Source organism: Homalodisca vitripennis, chromosome X (genome assembly GCF_021130785.1).
Source record: "Homalodisca vitripennis isolate AUS2020 chromosome X, UT_GWSS_2.1, whole genome shotgun sequence".
NCBI classification, from domain to species: domain Eukaryota; kingdom Metazoa; phylum Arthropoda; class Insecta; order Hemiptera; family Cicadellidae; genus Homalodisca; species Homalodisca vitripennis.
Genome location: NC_060215.1, coordinates 149,921,707 through 149,940,886, shown reverse-complemented (window position 1 = coordinate 149,940,886; position 19,180 = coordinate 149,921,707). Strand labels below are relative to the sequence as shown.

General features: G+C 34.2%; 1 protein-coding gene across 3 annotated transcripts in view; it reads right to left on the bottom strand.

Annotated features, from left to right (window-relative positions):
* Positions 1-292: 292 nt before the first annotated feature.
* Positions 293-19,180, bottom strand: part of LOC124370008 — a 35,185-nt gene continuing 16,297 nt past the window's right edge. For 2 of the 3 annotated variants that reach the window (XM_046828279.1, XM_046828277.1), the window contains exons 2-5: positions 16,440-16,519; positions 11,106-11,316; positions 6,163-7,018; positions 293-524 (exon numbers count right to left, since the gene is read on the bottom strand). In XM_046828279.1, coding sequence (XP_046684235.1) covers positions 520-524; positions 6,163-7,006 — 849 coding nt within the window. In that variant the 5' untranslated portion in view covers positions 7,007-7,018; positions 11,106-11,316; positions 16,440-16,519 and the 3' untranslated portion in view covers positions 293-519. Of the gene's footprint in view, positions 525-6,162; positions 7,019-11,105; positions 13,624-16,439; positions 16,520-19,180 lie in introns of those variants that run through there. The other variant, XM_046828276.1, reaches the window with a different exon arrangement.

Here is a 19,180-nt window from a genome sequence, read left to right as displayed (position 1 = left end):
TTTCGTCTGAGTTTCCTGTTTTGATGCTCCAAGTCTTTCAATTCCAATTGTTTCTGCTCCTGTTGCATCTTGCGTTTCTGTCTGGATCGCTTTGAAGACAGGTTGTTCCTGTCCCGCCTTTCCCTGTACTTGGCCGAGTTCTCAATGATACCTGTTCCGACGCTAGACAGGTCCGAGTCAGAGTTGAGTCGTTTTCGACTCGATGTGGATGAGATTGACCTTCTCCTTTTACTTTTGGGGGCAACATCTTCATCTTCTGACGAGACGGAGCCAGAGTCTAGCGTCGAATCTAGGAGGCCCTCTTCCAGGAGTCTCTTGAACTTTGTGGCACTCTTGCGTGCCGGGCGGCCTGAGGAGCATGAGGGTGACGGTGAGGGTGCAGGTGAATGTGAAGGTGATGGCTTCCCTCGGCCATACTTGTGACACTCCTTCAGGTCTGCGATAGAGAGATGACTCTTCCCTCGTCTTTGGGGGCATGGTCTGGTGACGACGGGAGTGGCAGGAAGCCGGCTGTTCGAGTCACCCTAAACAATCCAAAGTAATAAATGTAAACCAAATAATTCAGAAAGAATCAATTAAGGAAGAATTTTGCTCTTGATCTTAGTTCTCGAGCTTCCACGTCAGGTGTGTTCCAACAACTATGCTTTCTGGAACACACATCAAACCTCTCACGATTAAATATGGAAATCCGAGAAGATAGCCCTGAAAGAAGCATAGAAGAAGCTGAAGTTATGGGTTAATTTTTATAGAAAATGTATGAGGAATTTGGCCTCACAGTAAAGACATTTTAAACGAGTTCCTACAACATATAAATACCATACATCCTAACTTCAACTTTAAGTAGAGGTTGAAAACAACAGGAGTTTTACCATTTTTGGATGTAATGACAACTAGGTAAGCCGGACGGGAGTTTAGGACATTCAGCATATAGCAAACTAATAGATATCGGAATGCTTATGCTAATCATCATCCAGGGCAGTTGTTCAGAATATTTAATACGTTAATTAATTGGGGATAAAGTAATAATCTGTAGATCAGACAAAGATACCTGGAATAAAGAGAGAGAACATTATACAAAACATCATAGGATAATGTGTACAATACTACACAAACTAATAAGGTGTTTTAAAAACATTATGAAAGTTATGTGTCAGAATGTGCTATATTTAGATCAAAGTCATCATGAAGAATATAAAAATTTAGCCTATTTCCTGTACATTCAAGGAACTAAAATAGGTAGGAAATCAAGAGGACACTATATAAAACCTGTATTCAAGCCAGTACAAAAATGAAGAACTGTTTGGGAGAAGTGAAGGACACGATTTACGGTTTAAACCGAGTGTACGTCGAATTTCATGTAGTTGTATTTCAGTCTACACTGGGGATCTTGAAAACTGGGGATTTTTTCTTCTAAAAAAATTCGAATAGCTAAACAACTGAGTGAATAATTAGACAAAGGAAAGGACAAGATACAGAAAAATCATCCATAGTAGACTACGGTTTCTAAAAGAAACATGCAATAGAATTTGACAAAATAAAGGTACTTGCAAAAATTCCCTACTACTATGCAAGGACAATAAGAGAAGCTTTCTACTTCTTCTAAAGGGCGGACTATCGCCATGCACTTAAGCCTCGAGGGCCTTTTGTGCCACCTGATATATACCATAAAATCAACCAGTTTACAATTTCAGCAGTTCTACAAACTGCCGAAAACAACTGATAAGATCCTCTGGGGAAATTCACTACCCTTGTCCAGACTGCCAAGGATGGCATATCACTCTCTTGCTATTTTGCAGGTCAGTCAAAACAAGATTTTCAGCAGTTTCTTCCTGCCAGTCACACATTCTACAGAGCAGATTCACCAGGAAAATGTCAACTCTGTGAAGATGTTTTCTCAGGTGAATGTGTCCCACAACTTGAGAAGACACTAATCTACTTAAGGAGAGAAAGTCAGACGCCACCTTGAGAGAAGGTGATGCAGGACCATTCTGCTCATCCTCAGATCCGGAAGTAGTCTCGATTTTCTCTTTTGTTCAGTGTGAACCCCCTTTTAGAGAAACCTTAGAAATGGTTAAAATAGAAAATAACTTTAATAAAGAAGGCAGTGTTAAATTGTCGAAAATATGGCAGCCTGTAATAAAGAAGCAATAATGATCATTAACTGGTTGTTGGTTGATGAAGCTTCACCCAATCACGATAAAGCTCCACGATGATAACTTCTATAAATGAATCCTTATTGCATTATTGGTAGTTTTGGTTTAACATCTTTTGACTGAAGATGGCTCTCCACCTGGAAGAGAAAACATAGATTTTTGCTCTTGATATCCTCATTCAAAGAGCACAATTTCCACTCTCCCCCACCTTCCACTCCTCATTCCATTCTCTATATTTCAATGTGATTAACATTTGTGATTTTTTTTTAAATCAATATACAAGGGCTATTCTAAAAATAACTGCCGTTTGTGTACAGCACTAGTAGTAGCAGTAGCACTCAGCATCTAGCCATAGCAGTTAGAAGGTCGTATGTTCATTTCGCTCAGGCATTTTCTACAGCTTTGCAAAATGTGTGCCGCAATTAATTTCCCAACAAATGCGAAGGTTGTGCTGTAATTAAGTTTATTAAAGCAAAACAATACTCTGCAGGAGTTATTCAAAGAGAAATTTATGGCGTTTATGGGCCAAACGTTATGGGTAAAGAGAGTGTACATAAATGGGTTCGTTTGTTTAAAAGTGAACGAACAAACATCCACGATGAAGAAAGGAGTGGCAGGCCTTCAATGGTGAGTGATGAACTTGTTGATAACATCAACGAAACAGTGAAGGTACATCGTTGAAGGAGGAACTCTTCTTATTGGAAAACATTAAAGGAGAAGCTCTTCTTATTGGAAAACATTAAAGGAGTCTTAAGGGTCTTAAAGAAACACACAATTCTCCAATAATTTTTAATATTTTACATAATAGGGCCTTTCAGCATCCAAGATGCCTACGTCATCTTGTTTGCTTTACACCTGACGATAGCATCTTGGATGTTGAAAGGCCTTGTGTAAAGTATTTAAAAATTATTGGAGAACTGTGTGTTTCTTTTAAATAAAACAAGTGACTATAGATGTTTCAAAATCTCTGGGCATAGAAATAGCTTGTTTAGGGTGGTTTGGCTCTCAGTGTTTCAATTACAGCGATGAATTCAAAGACGGTGTCACTGGTTAGTTAAAAGCACAGGCGACAGAATTTTTTGAAGAAGACATTTGTCTAAGTTAGTCCAGAAAGCCTTACTATGAAATTTAAAACAATTTGACAATTGTCACGACAATAATGGCTTGAAAGCACCAGTATTATATAACTGGCACAAAATTCTAATAACTTACGTTCTTAAAGTAATAAGCCGAACTTTTTTGGGACTTTGGGCCCCGGTCACAAAAGTTAAAAATCCTACATGCAGTACAAAATTTTCTGATAAACCACTCCGTAAGAAGTTATCTTACGGCTGGAATCTTTATAACTAGGAATCTTCGAAAATTTTCAATTGGCTGTAATTTTGAAATGAACTAATGAACTTAGTTAGTTTTCTACCTATGTTATCCACATATCCGGTCAAAGAATGTTTATCAGATTTCAACTCCATACAACAATCTATAAATTATCATGTATTAAGACAAGGGTACAGTACGTTATATCACCTTCCTCTTCAATATTTAATATTTCAGATATTTTAATCCAATTTAAAACAAACTTATTCTAAGACAAGAGTTATTATTCCTTGGAAACTCTTTTAGATATTTTAACTTGTCAGATTTTGTTGGAAAAAATACTGTTGGAATTGTATAAAAATTGCAAAATATTTGGTATCTAATAAATTGTTATAACTATACTGGTTTTTGTTATTTTACTCATAAAATTTTCAACAGACGCCATTTTCTTAATATTAAATAAAATAACACAATTTTTGACATTTTCCTCTTATCTATTCAAACCTATGTGCCTAATTGTGTTTTTTAGCCTAACTAGTTTTAGTGCTATTACTTTTTTTTATACACAACAAATACAAAATGGCACTTAGCCGTTAAACGAAACATTTTTTACCTATATATTTGTATGACATTTTTTGTTTGGAATGATGAATACTATCACCCTCAGAAGTTTGTGAACACCCTGTATACATATGTATAGTGATAACTTGGTGCTCACACGGTTAATTTTCAATTAGAGAATAGATCACAAATGCATCAAATACTAAATTTAACGATTTCCAACATACGAAGTAAGCAGTCACAACTACATTTGACTGCACCGACCTTTGGTCATCTTCAAACAAAAATAATAAATAATGGACCTTAACACAACAGAGTGAATATCTATTTAGTGATACAAATCGTCAAAAGTGAACTTACAAATTTTTTATATCATACTTTACTTGTCAATTATACGATTTTAAGATTTGTTCCAAAAACCGTATCAGTTTATCTTCTTTATAGTCATATAATTCTATGGTTGGTGCTGATATATAACAAGTGGTGTGTTTAAAAAATTCAAGTACAATTTTAAGTAATATAAGTGTCTGAACTTTACCAACTTATATCAAGACTCCATACCTGAGTATTACAGTTAATTGATAACGTTTCAAAGAATACGACAATAAAGACATTCTCTATGAGGTTTCCTTTCTTATTGTTTTCATTACGTTGAAATTAACCTGTTGAGGAGTAGCTGAAAGTGGTTCCGACAGGGTACTGACGGCTTATAACCATTTTATCCCTAAGGAGTAATGACGCATTTAACCATCCATCACACTTGTTTCAAATAATATACAATGGCTGTTTACATTCTCTAGTGGCATTCTTCCGTACTATTTTGACTGTGAAATGTTCAAAGTAATTATTGCTGTATGGCGCCAGCTCCTAGTTCAATAGAACATGTAATCACAGCTTTGTTGCCAATGCCCTGTAATTTTCTCGTGCCAAGTATGTTTATATGATATTATCGGTTCTTGCAAATCATCGATCATCGATATACGATGCTGACTCCTGGTGACAGAATGATTATAAAAAAAAAAAAAAACAATTAATCAAAACACTGCTTTGTGTGTTCAAATACAACATGGAGAGAGAGTAAAAAAAACTGCTTATGAGTAGACTGAATGTGAAGTATCACTTCACATGTACCTGTGTTTAAGAAATAATCATACTTTGCCAAAATTCTTAATAAAACGGAATGTACAGTAAGCTAAGAAAGTGTTGTAAGGCAATAGGAATAATAAGGTAGTAAATATTGATTTTTCATAATGTTTAACCCTTATTACGTCACAGACGCCGTATGGCGCATAGACAAACTATCTCCAAACGGCAAAGACACGGTACAGCGCATCGACACAAAACTGCGTCTATAGCAAATTTAAGTTCCTTTTAAATCCGATCAATGTCACTAACGGTATGCGTCAACCATGTGTGTGGGTTATTGACCTATGTCAAGCGTCAAAATATAGCTGTCGCGTTACATTGTTTGAAACAATAGATGCGGTGTCTAGACACTCTCCCCGCCACATGGCACAGACGCCGTACAGTGTGCGCGCTTTTGTTTGCAGTTTGGCTTCAGGTAGTGCGTGTCTAACCATCGCTGAGTTGGTTTCCTTCGTCGTGTTTTCTGTTTATATGGTTTTTATTTATTTTTAATTTTATTATATATATTTTATTATAAATATAATTTATTTTAATTACATTTATATAATTGTCTGGTAATGTTTATTGTTTAGCTAATAAAATTTTGTGTGCCTTTTATTTTGACTTTATTTATATCTACAATTTAATGTCCCATAGATATATGTACGTACAAAATAATTTTAAAATTTTTACTTTTTTATACTTACCATAATTATAGAAAGTAAAAATAAAAATGAACTTTACACATTTAAAAAATTTTTTTTTTTAAATATTGTGCCGTTTGCTGGAAGTCGTGAAAAGATATACTGACGTTATAAGGATTAAATCCATTTTGAATAAATATACAACTAATAGCGTTCTTTCCTCCCTGATGTCCATTAATGATTCTTTCGCTTACTTTAGTAGACCCTAGACAGATTGACGGTTGCACCCGTCAGTTAATGTGCTTTCAATGTGTCAAAGCAATCACAATTGAGAAGCAATAAAAAAAGCTTAGTACTGTACTTACACTGGTCAGAAGGAAGTTGAACAAGATCAAACTCGTCTTCAGGTTTGAGAACCGGGTTTAGCATCTCGGGTGTGTCCAGAAGCCCTCCCAAGGGTAGTTGACTCGCAGCCTCAATATTCAACCGGAGCGGAGGATGTAACCTGGTTGTGGGCCGAGGAGGTTCCACACGAGGTTGTGGTTCAGGCTCCAGCGAATAGAGGTCATCCTCCGCAGAGAAGTTCGAGTCAAAGTTGATCGACGTCTCCATCAGTGAGGACGCACCGAGAGGTGATGAGATCTCTTCGTTCGTTTCAGAAGGCAACATCGTCTCTTCTTTTGGATCCACAAGATACTCGGGGGAAGCAGAGTCAAAAAAGTGTGAACCCAAAAACATTTTTGATTTCGATTCATCCAGAACAGTCGTCACCACTACTTCTTCTGCTACCTCCACATCATCTGTCAAATCGTCAAATTCAGGTTTGATATCATTGTAACACAAGGATAAAATGTCTTGGTCGTCTTTGATATGTGGTTCTTCACAGTCAAATATAGATAGGTGTCTTTGTTTAGCGTCGGTGGCTGAAGGCCTGTTTTCCTCCCTAGGTGGTTGTGGTAAGGTCTGTATGGTCTCTGAATCAGTACAGGGTGGAAAACACCCGTTACCACTAATCATATTGGTTGTGGCGAACTCATCTATTTCCACAGCAGAGATTTTTGGGAGCCACGCTTTCATTTTGGTATGTAAGTCGCTGTAGTTGGAATTATTATCAAACGTGATAGAGTCTTCGCATAAAACTTTGGTTTGTTCCCTCAATAATAACTCCTCTGGTGATGGATTTCCTGAATTTTTGCAGGTCAAAGTCATGTTCAGTTTGTGCTGTAACAAAACAAAAAATCGCTGAGCAAGGTACACCAAACAATAAACGTACATTATAAACTAGTAATAAATCAGTTAGAAGATATAAATTAAACTAGGTTGATGCTGGAAGTAATGCAAAATCTGTGGCTTTGAACTCGTGAGGGAATACCCCCCTTTCAAGCCTTGGTTTAAAAGCTGCTTGGTTTTATTTAGAGGTTACAAGTACCAATCTCTAAAGCACTATATGGTTAATAATACCATTTTCTGTTGGTGGAATCAATGCATGATCTCCAAGGGTTAGCTTTTGCCAAACATCTCAATCGCTTAGCAGAATAACTACTAAAGTTCTCTGAGGCAGCACCCTTCCTAACATTCCTTTCCTATTTAAATCCTTTTCTCCTTTTGCTTCCCTCTTATATTTCTGTTTCACTTATCTCAATAAAAAAGTCATAGAGGTTAAGCATAAATCATATAGTCTATGTACTTTGAAAATTAATTTTAGCTCACTGAATTATCATTTTATGCATTCAAATTCAAATACATTATAAGATTAACCACCAGAATCGTTCAAAATACTGTAAAAAAAGTTCTATGAGGCATGTTTTTAAGTAAGTACCGTTTTCATATATGTACAACAAAATCCAGTAAACTTTGTGTACCAATTTTAGTTTTATATGAAAGCCCACACTTTTATCTACTCCATAACTGTCATTAATATTAAAGCACTGTTATATCTACAAACAACTTTTCTTATAATTTCTTCATTGAAGATTGTCGCCACCTGATTTAAAGGAGACTGCAACGCGATCATTTTGGCACTATTGTAGCCAGTGCGGCACTAATCTTCTGATGAAGAAACAAATGGTAGTCACTGGGCCCTAAATTGAGGCTGTTAAAGGGATTACCGAATTGTCCCTAGCATAAAGCATGTGAACATACATCAAAACATGCTTCTCAATATTTTAAACATTCAATAAAATATAGTACAGGACACTTTATGAAACATGAGGAATGTCTCTTGACAAAGAAGAAATCGTGAAATTTCTGCTCATTTTCACTTTATCATTCACTATCTGCACAAAATCCTTGGCGATTACTGACGACTGTCCACTCTATTTCTTATCATGAACATCTTTTGGCCTTTTTTAAAGCCTTTACCCATTTGAATGCCATTACATCACTCGTAACGTTTTTCCATACACCTCACAATTCTGTCAGTGAATTTCAACTGCATTCATGCCTTTAGCAACAAGAAAACAAATAACAGCACGTCTTTACAGTTGGTGGGATTCTCAATTGATGGGGAATTTGGAATATGAATTAACAGATGTAAAAACAATCCATTTTTGCTGTAATTGCATCTGTGGCTTGATAACAGATGGAAGTAGACAGTGTGCAAGTGTGGGACATCAACCAAAGGGGAATTTTAAAACTGTACTTACTTAAATAAACATGTCTCATACCATTAGCAGCATAAAAAGGGTGGTTAGATAAAACTTCTGGCAAACTTCCAGTCAATAATTCGATAAAGATATATTTGGGTTCTAGACTTACATCATGTGTAATATGAAAAGTATAGAGATTGTTACATTAATCTCCCTTTGTAATTTTAATGGCTTTACTTTATAGAATATTACCGTTATTTTTGTTTAATTTATTTTACACTTTTAAATCTCAAGTCCTTTCAATATATCTTCTCGAGATGAGCAAAATTTATCTTTTTTATATTTCGTTGAAGAATTGTAAGCCAAAATAAATTAATGGTATCTTGTAATAAGGCCTACGAAAAACTGGCTGGTATAAGAATATAAACTGTTTACAGTATGTACAGGAAAGAGAAATGTATTTGTTTATAATTTTCTTGAGTAATATTTGATTTCAATACAAATTTTTCTAATTTATATTTTGCTATAAAACACAAATTTTTCTAAATTATATTTTTTATAAATATTTCATTAAGTTAAAAATCTTTAAAAATATTGTGACCACGGGTCATTCAGGGTTCACGTCATAAGTCATATAATATATGTAATATTTATTTAAAAATTCTTACTTCAATACATATAATGCCTTGTGGAGTTATCATATTTTTTTATAATTTTCCCATATTCAGGAAATTTATCTGAATTGAAGGGCTGTAACTGAACCAATGTTGGGTAAAGCAAAACTGATGTGTAACTTAAATCTGGGCAACCTTATGGATGTCCAGGAGCGGTATATGAACATCACTACCCTGGGGGGTAGATCGATAGGTCTAGTCTACTGCGGGAGATGACTGTTGGAGTTGGTGAGGCTCCCCAGGTGTTAGACAGTTGCTAACCTGAACATAGGGAAGTCCTACTCTTGTTCGCTTTGACTGTAGAGGCTGATACAGAACTGACCTAGATTACTTTCTAAGGTGACATGACTAAAAAATAGAGCCCACATCCCTATTCATGGGATCTCGACATGAGGCGGCTTCTACCATCAACCATACCCATCCTGAATATCCTGTCACTCCAGAAGCAAGCAGAAAGGTCCTTTTAGGACCAAGTGCAATGAGAGGTTTCTCAAATTCTTGTCATAAGAGAGCAAAAAAAGCTATGAAATTTTAAAAATATTTAACCAAAATCCTAATTGTACCATGTTAATAAAAGGAGATCTCTTTCCATTACTCTATCCTTGAAATCTTTTGCCCTCCTTGTTCTTTTTTCAATTTCTATGTGAATGACTATTTATACTACGTTCTCATAACAGATAGATCGAAAACCTTGTCCTCCTCAAGTTCATGATTTTCAATAGTGTAAACATTTCAAAAAGTAGAATGTTTATGGTGTGTAATGTTCAATGACAAACATTATCCACTGAAAAGCAACGTTTTGACATCGGATACTTTATGGTGAATATGACGTTAGTTAACTTTCACTGGTAGCAACCAGGTGTCAATTGTGCCACAGATTGGTATTATACAACTGACAACGGTTACCGCCAGTGAATGTGGGCATTAGTGAATGTGGCCATTCTTGATCAATCACAATCAACAATTCCCTAGTCAAGAGTTAAAGATATGTTTTAAGTAGACAGAGGAAATTCTGGACGATAGTTTTCCTATCTAGTTCTGGCAATTAGTAGATCTCCTGCGATGCATAACTGCTTCCTTATCTGGGGAGGATACAAACTGTGCCTCAGTAGACATCAATGGGAACTAAAATATCTTTTCTGGTGTGGTTCTGATTTTACATTAAACTATGACTGGAAATATAGCTTTTGGGTAGCTATCCACCTGTAGACAGACTATTTTAGTGTAGTTTTGTGTCTGTGTGGGGATCTAAGATGGGCTCACCGATAAGATCCCAGGAACTCTTGTTCCAGAAAATTATGGAAATATTGGAAAAACCTTTTCGTGCCGCGCCAAACACTAATTTCATTTAGGAGAAACTGTGGAATCCCTCACTGCACTCAGAGCAATAACACAGAGTCAATATCCTGTATTTTTGTTTTAACCAAACTTCTTTTCAGTAACTTTTACACTGAATGAAATTCTATCAGAAACACTACCTATTTTAGTGTTGTTAATCCTATTCTGGGTCTATAATTGTTTAATTACTTATGCACATGAGTTGTGTGTTGTATTGGAAAAACTCAACGATACAGTAAGATCTGTGAGTTTTGGGAAAAGTGTTACAAAAGTCAAGACGATAACGTTTACACATTTTAACGGAATTTGATAACTCGTAAAACGTGTCGTTTGAGTACATCGTCATATTTTCATGGACATTTTAAGGCAACCAAAATGTATTGAGTAGCAGTAACAATGGTTCTTTTATAAAACTGTTTATATTAATAGATAAGCAATAGTACTACACCTACCAGAACATTTGAACTTATAATAATTATCAACTTATGGAAATTAACAACGTATTCAATTTGTACGTATTTTCTATGTAACACAGCACCTTTACACTACACGGTTTCTCCATTACACAGCAACAGCACCTCATGTCACATCTACTCGATCAAAACAACACGTGTACAACTGACACAGATAATGGCAAATAATGACAGCTGTTGCCAATGTTCCGGAGCTGAAATACAACAAGTTATACGATCAGGGCTAGAGACTGACCTGTACTAAAGTTTAATTGAAACTGTTCATCCAATGGCGGCGAGATTATGTCCGGGAGCACGTAACCACTCATGTCTTGCATTTGCTCGCACCATAGGGGTTCCGTGTACTCCAAGGAACTCATCTGTGGGTAGAGTGGAGCACTCTGTGTCGCTCTCTCTCCAGGATAGGTTTCCCACGACTGCGCCGACAGGCCGCATCTTGCACTAGACTGGTGAACAAACATCCGAACATATATACTGATACTACGAACATGTGACACTAATATAAGTACATCATCATCACTAGTGCCATCAGCAACACGATTTTCCTTGTCAAAATCTTATTTCCTCCTCACTTAACGGAAAACGTGAAAAAATAGTACTTATCAATAGTTGACTGCTTTCCTGTTATAATTACTTTATCAAATTACAAGAGGAAAAACGTTAAATGAGATGAACCGTACTATGTAATCAGTTTATTAACAATTTTTTCTCAGTATAATTATCTTTTGGCATTAACATCGGTTTGTATTTTGTACCAAAATCATGCGCACACTATGCCTTTGTTAAGTTGACAGAAGATATTCAACCGAGAGAAACATAACGGATCCAAAGTTGCTGATGGCCCTGAAGTATTTTGTATTTTTATCTATGACTCTCTCTGTTCAACTTATACTAACCTAAAACCTACAATACTTACTGCCGGGTGGAGTTGCTAAGAACTACTTTGTAAATCAATAATAGGGTTAAGCACAAACCCAACAACAGTTTATATACTTCTCTTTTGAGTCAAATTTGTACCCAAATCAACAGCTAAATATACGTGAGAAAACAGAGTTAAGGAAGAACCTCGAGGGTGTCCCAGCACCATAATAGATAACATGCAAGGAAACTCATGGAATACAATTATTTGGCACAGGAAACAGATCAGTTTGTTTATTTATAAACAATTGTTGGTTTCACAAATTATTTCAGTACTGCACAATGAGAACAATGGAGATACAAGCATAAGGGCTACAGCCTAGAAATGGAAACAGGACTGTTCAACGTTGAGGATTGTTTATTTAATGCACGTGTGATTTTTATTTAAATTCAAAAACCAATTACTGACAAAATAAAACTTTACAAAAAGAGAAACATAACTTGTTTGGAAAATATGGTAGTGTTTAAAATTTTATACACAGTTCACGTGTTTTGAACTTCGGAGGAGTGCATCAACAAACTATCTTCAATCAATTGCAGTCTTTTAGGTTAAGGATTGACTCAACAAGTAAGTCGATTTTGTTTGATCTAATTCATAAAATGTTATTGGTCTTGCATAACCCTTTACATTTTCCATGTTAAAATTAATACATACAAGTTCTGAATATACATCAGTAAATATGATCAAAAGTTACATCAATTATAATTTTTGAAAATTTCATATTAATATTCTTTAATAAATACAGAGTTAAACAGGTTTTATGGTTTGTTATTGTTATGTTTGTATATTGAACTTTACTAGTTCCACAACTTTAAAACAATAAAATATAAATATCAATTTTATATGTCTTATATAAGCCTAACTTGTTTCTTGATTTAAAATTTCATGAAAATTTGGACATAAGAATTTGATTTAGTAACATGTGAATATATATATTATTGGGATTGCGATTTTCTAAATAAACTACATTAATTTAAAAATGTATTTGTTTTTTATGTTTTACAGCATTAGCTGATAACAAATTATGATTCGAAATTTAATGTTAAGACTGTTATTTCATCCAATGTTTATAGCTTTTATAATGATTGGTGGTAATGTGGAAGAAAATGTTGGATTAATTAAAGCTGTACTTTTATGTGAAACATACTAATATCACAAAGCTCTACAAACAAAAACAAGGGATTTAAATGCTTTAAGGTTTAGCTTTGTTTTATGGAATAAGAATCAAAATGGCTGCCAGTACAGACAATTCATGGTACATAATATTTAATGTTTGTTTTTATACGATATTCAAAATATTTTGGGGCCTTTTTAAAAATCTAATCATATTTTTCTTTGAAACTCTTATAATTTTGTACCAAATTTTGAAACCCCAACAGACCGGTTTTTCCACAAAAATTCATATTGAGAACGCTAAAAATTCATTTTTAATTTCAGAAAAACTAAGAGATTTAAAATGAATTGAACTCCACTCAATATATGTCCATGCCCGTTATGATTTTATATTTGGTTATAATTTAATTTTGATCGTTGATTTTGTTTTTTAGTATAGGGAATATAGAAGATTGATGTTGTAATTTATCAATAGAATTTTAATAAGTTATTCTCAACAATGTTGTAACTTTCAATATGGCATTATATATTAACATTTTTGTGCTAAGTTAATTTATTACATCTAAATAAATTTGTAAATGACGAGAATTTGCTAAACTTAGGTTGTATTTTAAATAATACTAAAACTAAATAAAACTACAAGTAAATTATAGTCTATATTCCTGTATCACCAAGTCAAGAGCTTCCAATACATTTACGGAATCACGAGAACGGTATAATGGTTCTTACCGCAAACATGATCTGAAATCACAAGTTAAAGGAAAAACACATTAATAAATATATTTAAAAAAAACGAACAATACAAGAAAAAACAACTGTTTTGAATATAAGAAAGACAAAATATGTTCGGACTAATAATCTGAAACATAAATTGGATTTTTCTGATTCTAATTAAATAATGATTAGAAACAAATTTTTCAATAAATGATAACAAATTCAATAATTAAAAGCATTTAAATAATTGACACAGCTTACCTGGTTTCCACGCGTTATTTTCTGATAATTATTAACAAAAGAACAGAAAATGTCTTGGAAGTTCTAACATTGTACACTCATTGGGGCGTAGGAACTAACAAATTTATTTCTTGATCAAATTGCACAAAACAACTTTTAAATTGCTCTATTTCCAAAATGTTCATGTTATTTCCACTTCCTTATTTTACAGGTTTTTTCAATTATCAAATATGACTTTTTTTCTTTTTGTTTCTCGGCTTTAGTCTTGCTTTTCTTCATTAAAGATGACTTTTTTTATCTTATCTCTTGATTGTATTATCTTATCTTTGATCTTTTGCTATCTTTTTTTGATATCTATTAAAATAGTTACTACTAGAATGTCTTCCTTAACTGGTGGGAGATAAATTGGTTCTTTATAATTTGTATAAATATATATCAAAGCCAAATGTAAAGGTACCCTTTCATCCATGAATTTAGTTTTCTCACAGATTGTGTACTACACAAAAATATTAGTTTGGTTGTTTCGCTAATTTCACATCCATGAAAATCTATTTGTGTTTGAAGTTCTTTCTAAACAGTAAAAGCCTGTTGTGATAACACTTCATTGTTGTTAATCAGTAATATTTTTTACTTAGTTTCAGAATTCCTTGCAGTTGCCACTAGATTACTCTAGATTTAGACACTTCTGTTTACCACCATCAACTAGCAATGAATAAACAGTCATCTTTTTTGAACAGTCAATAAATGTCCCTACGCCCCAACACTGCTCTTGACTCCATCTGTTACTAGCCGTTACCATTCCGTACCACTGTTGCTCTGGTGTCATCAGGTACGGCACACACTGGTCTCTTTGAGGAAGAGGAATGGTGACTCCTCCAAGAAGTTCTGCCATTCCTCCTGTAATTTTTCAAATCCAGGATCAGTTTGGATATTTCTAATCTTCTTGGACCAAACTATCCACCCAAGTCCCAACTTAAAAAGACTATCTTTTTATATTTAATTTAGTTTAAACTTGTCCATAAAATCTGCACATTTAAACAACAAATTTCTGCATCTTTTTTTTCTTTCTTTTTTTATCTAGGCATTCCTTCTATACAATCTAGAGCTAGTTTTTTTTTATTCTTTGCCAAACAGTCGACTTTTTTTAATCATCCGGAATACACAACTTTAATACAAATTAAATAGATCTCACATTACATTTATATTACTGAATGTCATGTTGAAGGTATCAGAATTGTAACAAATCTGAGTTATGCAGTTACAATATTTTCTTCGAGAATCCGTGCTGTAATCTTATCAGGGTTGTTCAAATCTGAAGTTATGCAGTTGCATAATTTCTTTGAGAATTCATAACATTTGAGAATCCGTATTTTAATCTCATCAGGATTGTAACAAATCTGAAGTTTTGCAGTAACATAATTTATTTGAGAATGCATAACTTTTGAGAATCCTTACTGTAATCTCATCAGGATTATAACTAATCTGAAGTTTTGCAGTTACATAATTTCTTTGAGAATTCATAACATTTGAGAATCCGTACTTTAATCTCATCGGAGTTGTTCAAATCTGAAGTTTTGCAGTTACATAATTTCTTTGAGAATTCATAACATTTGAGAATCCGTACTTTAATCTCATCGGAGTTGTAATAAATCTGAAGTTTTGCAGTTACAATATTTTTTTTTAAGAATTCATAACTGTGATCTCATCAGGGTTGTACATGTATTGCTACAGATTGGCTTGCCACTGTATATCTAAAATTATAAGCACACTGTTTTATATTCTTAGTCTCTGATAACATTTTTCTTTTTAATCAACATTTTGTTTGTCTTCTGTTTATCATTATGTGATAGCTACACAATTTGCTTTCTCATAAAAATGATGAAATTTATCAAATGCCAAATACTCCCAAAATGTCACAACTTTGATAAACAAAGATTATTTCTTCGAAAATAAATAGCACTGTTGTTGAACTGTCAGGGAAAGAACGTATTAACATATGTATATATATAGCAGAGTTCATAACTGAGTACAACACAATCACATACACAACATTGCAGATGAGATATCCAACACCAAAGCACACAAAGACTGATTATTTCAGTATCATTGTGTAAAAAAAGATGTAAAATTTGTATTCTAATGTAAATCTTACATACATGCTGCACGTTAATATAACCTCTGAGAGATTTGCTGTAATTGCTCAGCTTTGCGGCCACATTCATTATAAAAATAAAAAATCTAATTTTTAAAAGTAAGCAAATAATTTAAAAAAAAGTTACTTTTGATTTATTGAACATTTAACTAAGTTTACAACAACTCAGACCACTTTTAGCTAGTTAAACCTTTAAAGTTAGGGAAGAAAAATAATATTTAAAAAGGTTTCAATTAGTTAGGGTTATTTTATGATGTTAACGTTCTTTATTTTAAAAAGAAAACAATTGTATATGCAGAAACAAAAACCCAAGGAAAGAGCCAGGAAGGAAGGTCACAACAAAAATAGAGAGAAACAGAGAGAGAGATATTTGCTGAAGCTAAACAGGGGTACAATTAAACTACTACTTCAGAATGGATAGGCACACTTACATTAGATCTGTGCTTGTCGTCAAATGAAATGGTGGCTGCTAGGCTTGGACCCTCACCAGGTGAGTCGAGAATCCCTCAACCTGAAAACCAAACAATCGTTGAATGAAAAGAGTCTATATCCATTTCAACAAATTTACTCCATTGAGAAATGGTGGCTGCTATGCTTGGACCCTCACTAGGTGAGTTGAGAATCCCTCAACCTGGAGACCTTCCAAGGTTGTAGCAAATTCTACTCACTACCAGTCGGGTATGTAACCCAGGATATCAAACTTGAATAATGAAATAATCTCTTAAAATCAATTACTTCATTGCACCAAAGTTGAACAATTACTTAATCACATCAAACTTGATGAACTCTTTAATCACATAAACTTGATCAACTCTTCATCAATATGAAATTTAATCAGGTTATTAAACCATTTGATTAAGTACGACCAAGTTTTACACTTTTCACAAAAACTTGGGGGGAAACCCCTTCTAAAGACTCATCAACTAATATTAGAGTTAGAAACTTCGATATGATTTAACTGTTTGGCTTCCTATGTTAGAGTCCATTTAGATCATTCCTGTAGTAGATCATATAGAACTACACAGAAAGTTGAACTTCTTCATTTTCTACAGATTGAAGAAATGGAAAATGAAAGAATGGTTGTTGATTGGTGATGATGAATGGTGAATGGTTTGGTGGTGGTGATAAGTCAACACTACCATGCCAAAGTGGAATACCAAATGTTAGTATTTTGGAATTACAAATAAAGTGGTCAAAATAGGTCGTCCCTAATTAAGTTTTAAATGATTGCTGGAAAAGACTAATCAGTGTTATTTTAAAAAAGTAGGATATCTTTCTTGGACGATTAGCTATATTATTTGCCTTGTGTTTAGCTATATTATTTGCCTTGTGTAAAACGTTGAAGGAATTCTCAAAAAAGGGGAATTCAAAAAGGCACTCTCTCTTTGTGATACATCTCTGGAAAGAGAACAAAACCCAAGAATTTAGAAAATAAACAAACCTCTGTCAAGAATTGCTGACCCAACAAATAAGCATAGAGTTGTTTGAGTGGAAAGGGTGGGGGTGGCAGATGTGAGGGTAGGTCATCCCCACGAGCAGGATATTGAATTTTACCTTCTCCCCTCACCCCCCTCGCCGCCACAAACCCATTAAAGTCCCACTCCAAACTTCATTGATAAATTCACCCGGCCTCCACGTGGTCTGCCGCGAAATGTCGCTCTGGTCTCTCGGCAAAATGGGCTGCTACATTGTACGACGCAGTCACGTGGTTGACCGAGTTAATAGCCATTGTGCAAAGAAAATAGCAGCCACCACGTGATGTAGAATTATTTGAAGACTTACAACTGGTCATTTTTGTTGGCACAAACACAAGCAGACGGTCCGTGTGTGTAAACAATTTAGTACTACTACAACGAAGAAAGGACCTTCAAGTAGACAAGGTGACAGTCGCGAAATCAGCCTATGTTACTGTCTGTAGCGAACTCCTGGACCGTGACGAAGGCTCCTGTAACGGTTCGGCTGCGGTAGGGCCCGTCGTAATATCAAGAGTGTGTATCTCAGGACTCGTAATTTTAATTAACCCATCAACAGTTTACAATCTAGAAGTCAGCATCGTCCAAGGAAAGGACAATCGAGTGCTTTGGCTACCCACCACGTCTGCTATATCTTGATAGATTGATTACGTAACCAATTATAAAGTAACAAACAGCAATGGTCTCGTCTTTCTCACACAACATCCCAAGACAGTACACGGACGAACCCTGAATTAGATAACAGTTCCGAGAAATGTGTTTGTGAAAACAAGTGTCTAATAATAGAAACAGACTGCACACAGTTTACTCTTCTTGTGGCATGTTATCCGGTGTAGACTACACAGACAGGTTCTAGTGGAACAATTGTGTATTAGGAACAGAACAGAACGCAAGGAACAATACTAACAGCTCTTGGCTATTACCTAAGTTTCAATAGGGTTGTAATGTAGTGAATAGTTTATATACATGCCCACAATTTAGTTTATCGAATTGGAAGTATAGTATATATATATAACTTATACTTTAGTGACATTTAATTATGTAACTTTAAAAACTATTTTAGACATAAAAAGTACATTTATTGTAGACTCGAATTTGTTAAATAATGAACATTAACAAAAACCAATTCCAAATTTTACAGAAAACCAACACGTACAGATTTAGTTATTTATCCCTTCCCCATCAAATCACCCACGTCTCCGAAATAGCTGCATCCAAATAAATGATCAAATAAATAGACGACAAAAATCTCAATGACAGAGAGTTTTATAAAGAATTAAAAATCATTAACTATATCCCCCAAAATTATGGATACAAGCCAAGCATGATTTTGTATTATTGGAGAACCACAAAAGTAGGAAAATAAAAGAAAACTACATTAAATTATAAAGATTGCCACAACATTAGCAATTCTTTATTTGAACAAGGATATCGATTAAAATTCAAAACGTATAATCCTGCTCTTACAATAAAAAATAAATATAATTCAAGAAACAAATTTTAAAATTAGAGGAACATCCCAAAAATGTAACAAATGTTAAAATTATTAGATGGACAAACCCGTCAATCCTCCAAAATTAAATTAAATTAAAATAAAAACGCCTTGGAAACAAATAAAATTATAAATATGCCGATATTGAAATAGTACTGGTCACACTTACACGAATATTGAAAACAATCTCGAAATCTTATAATATGTA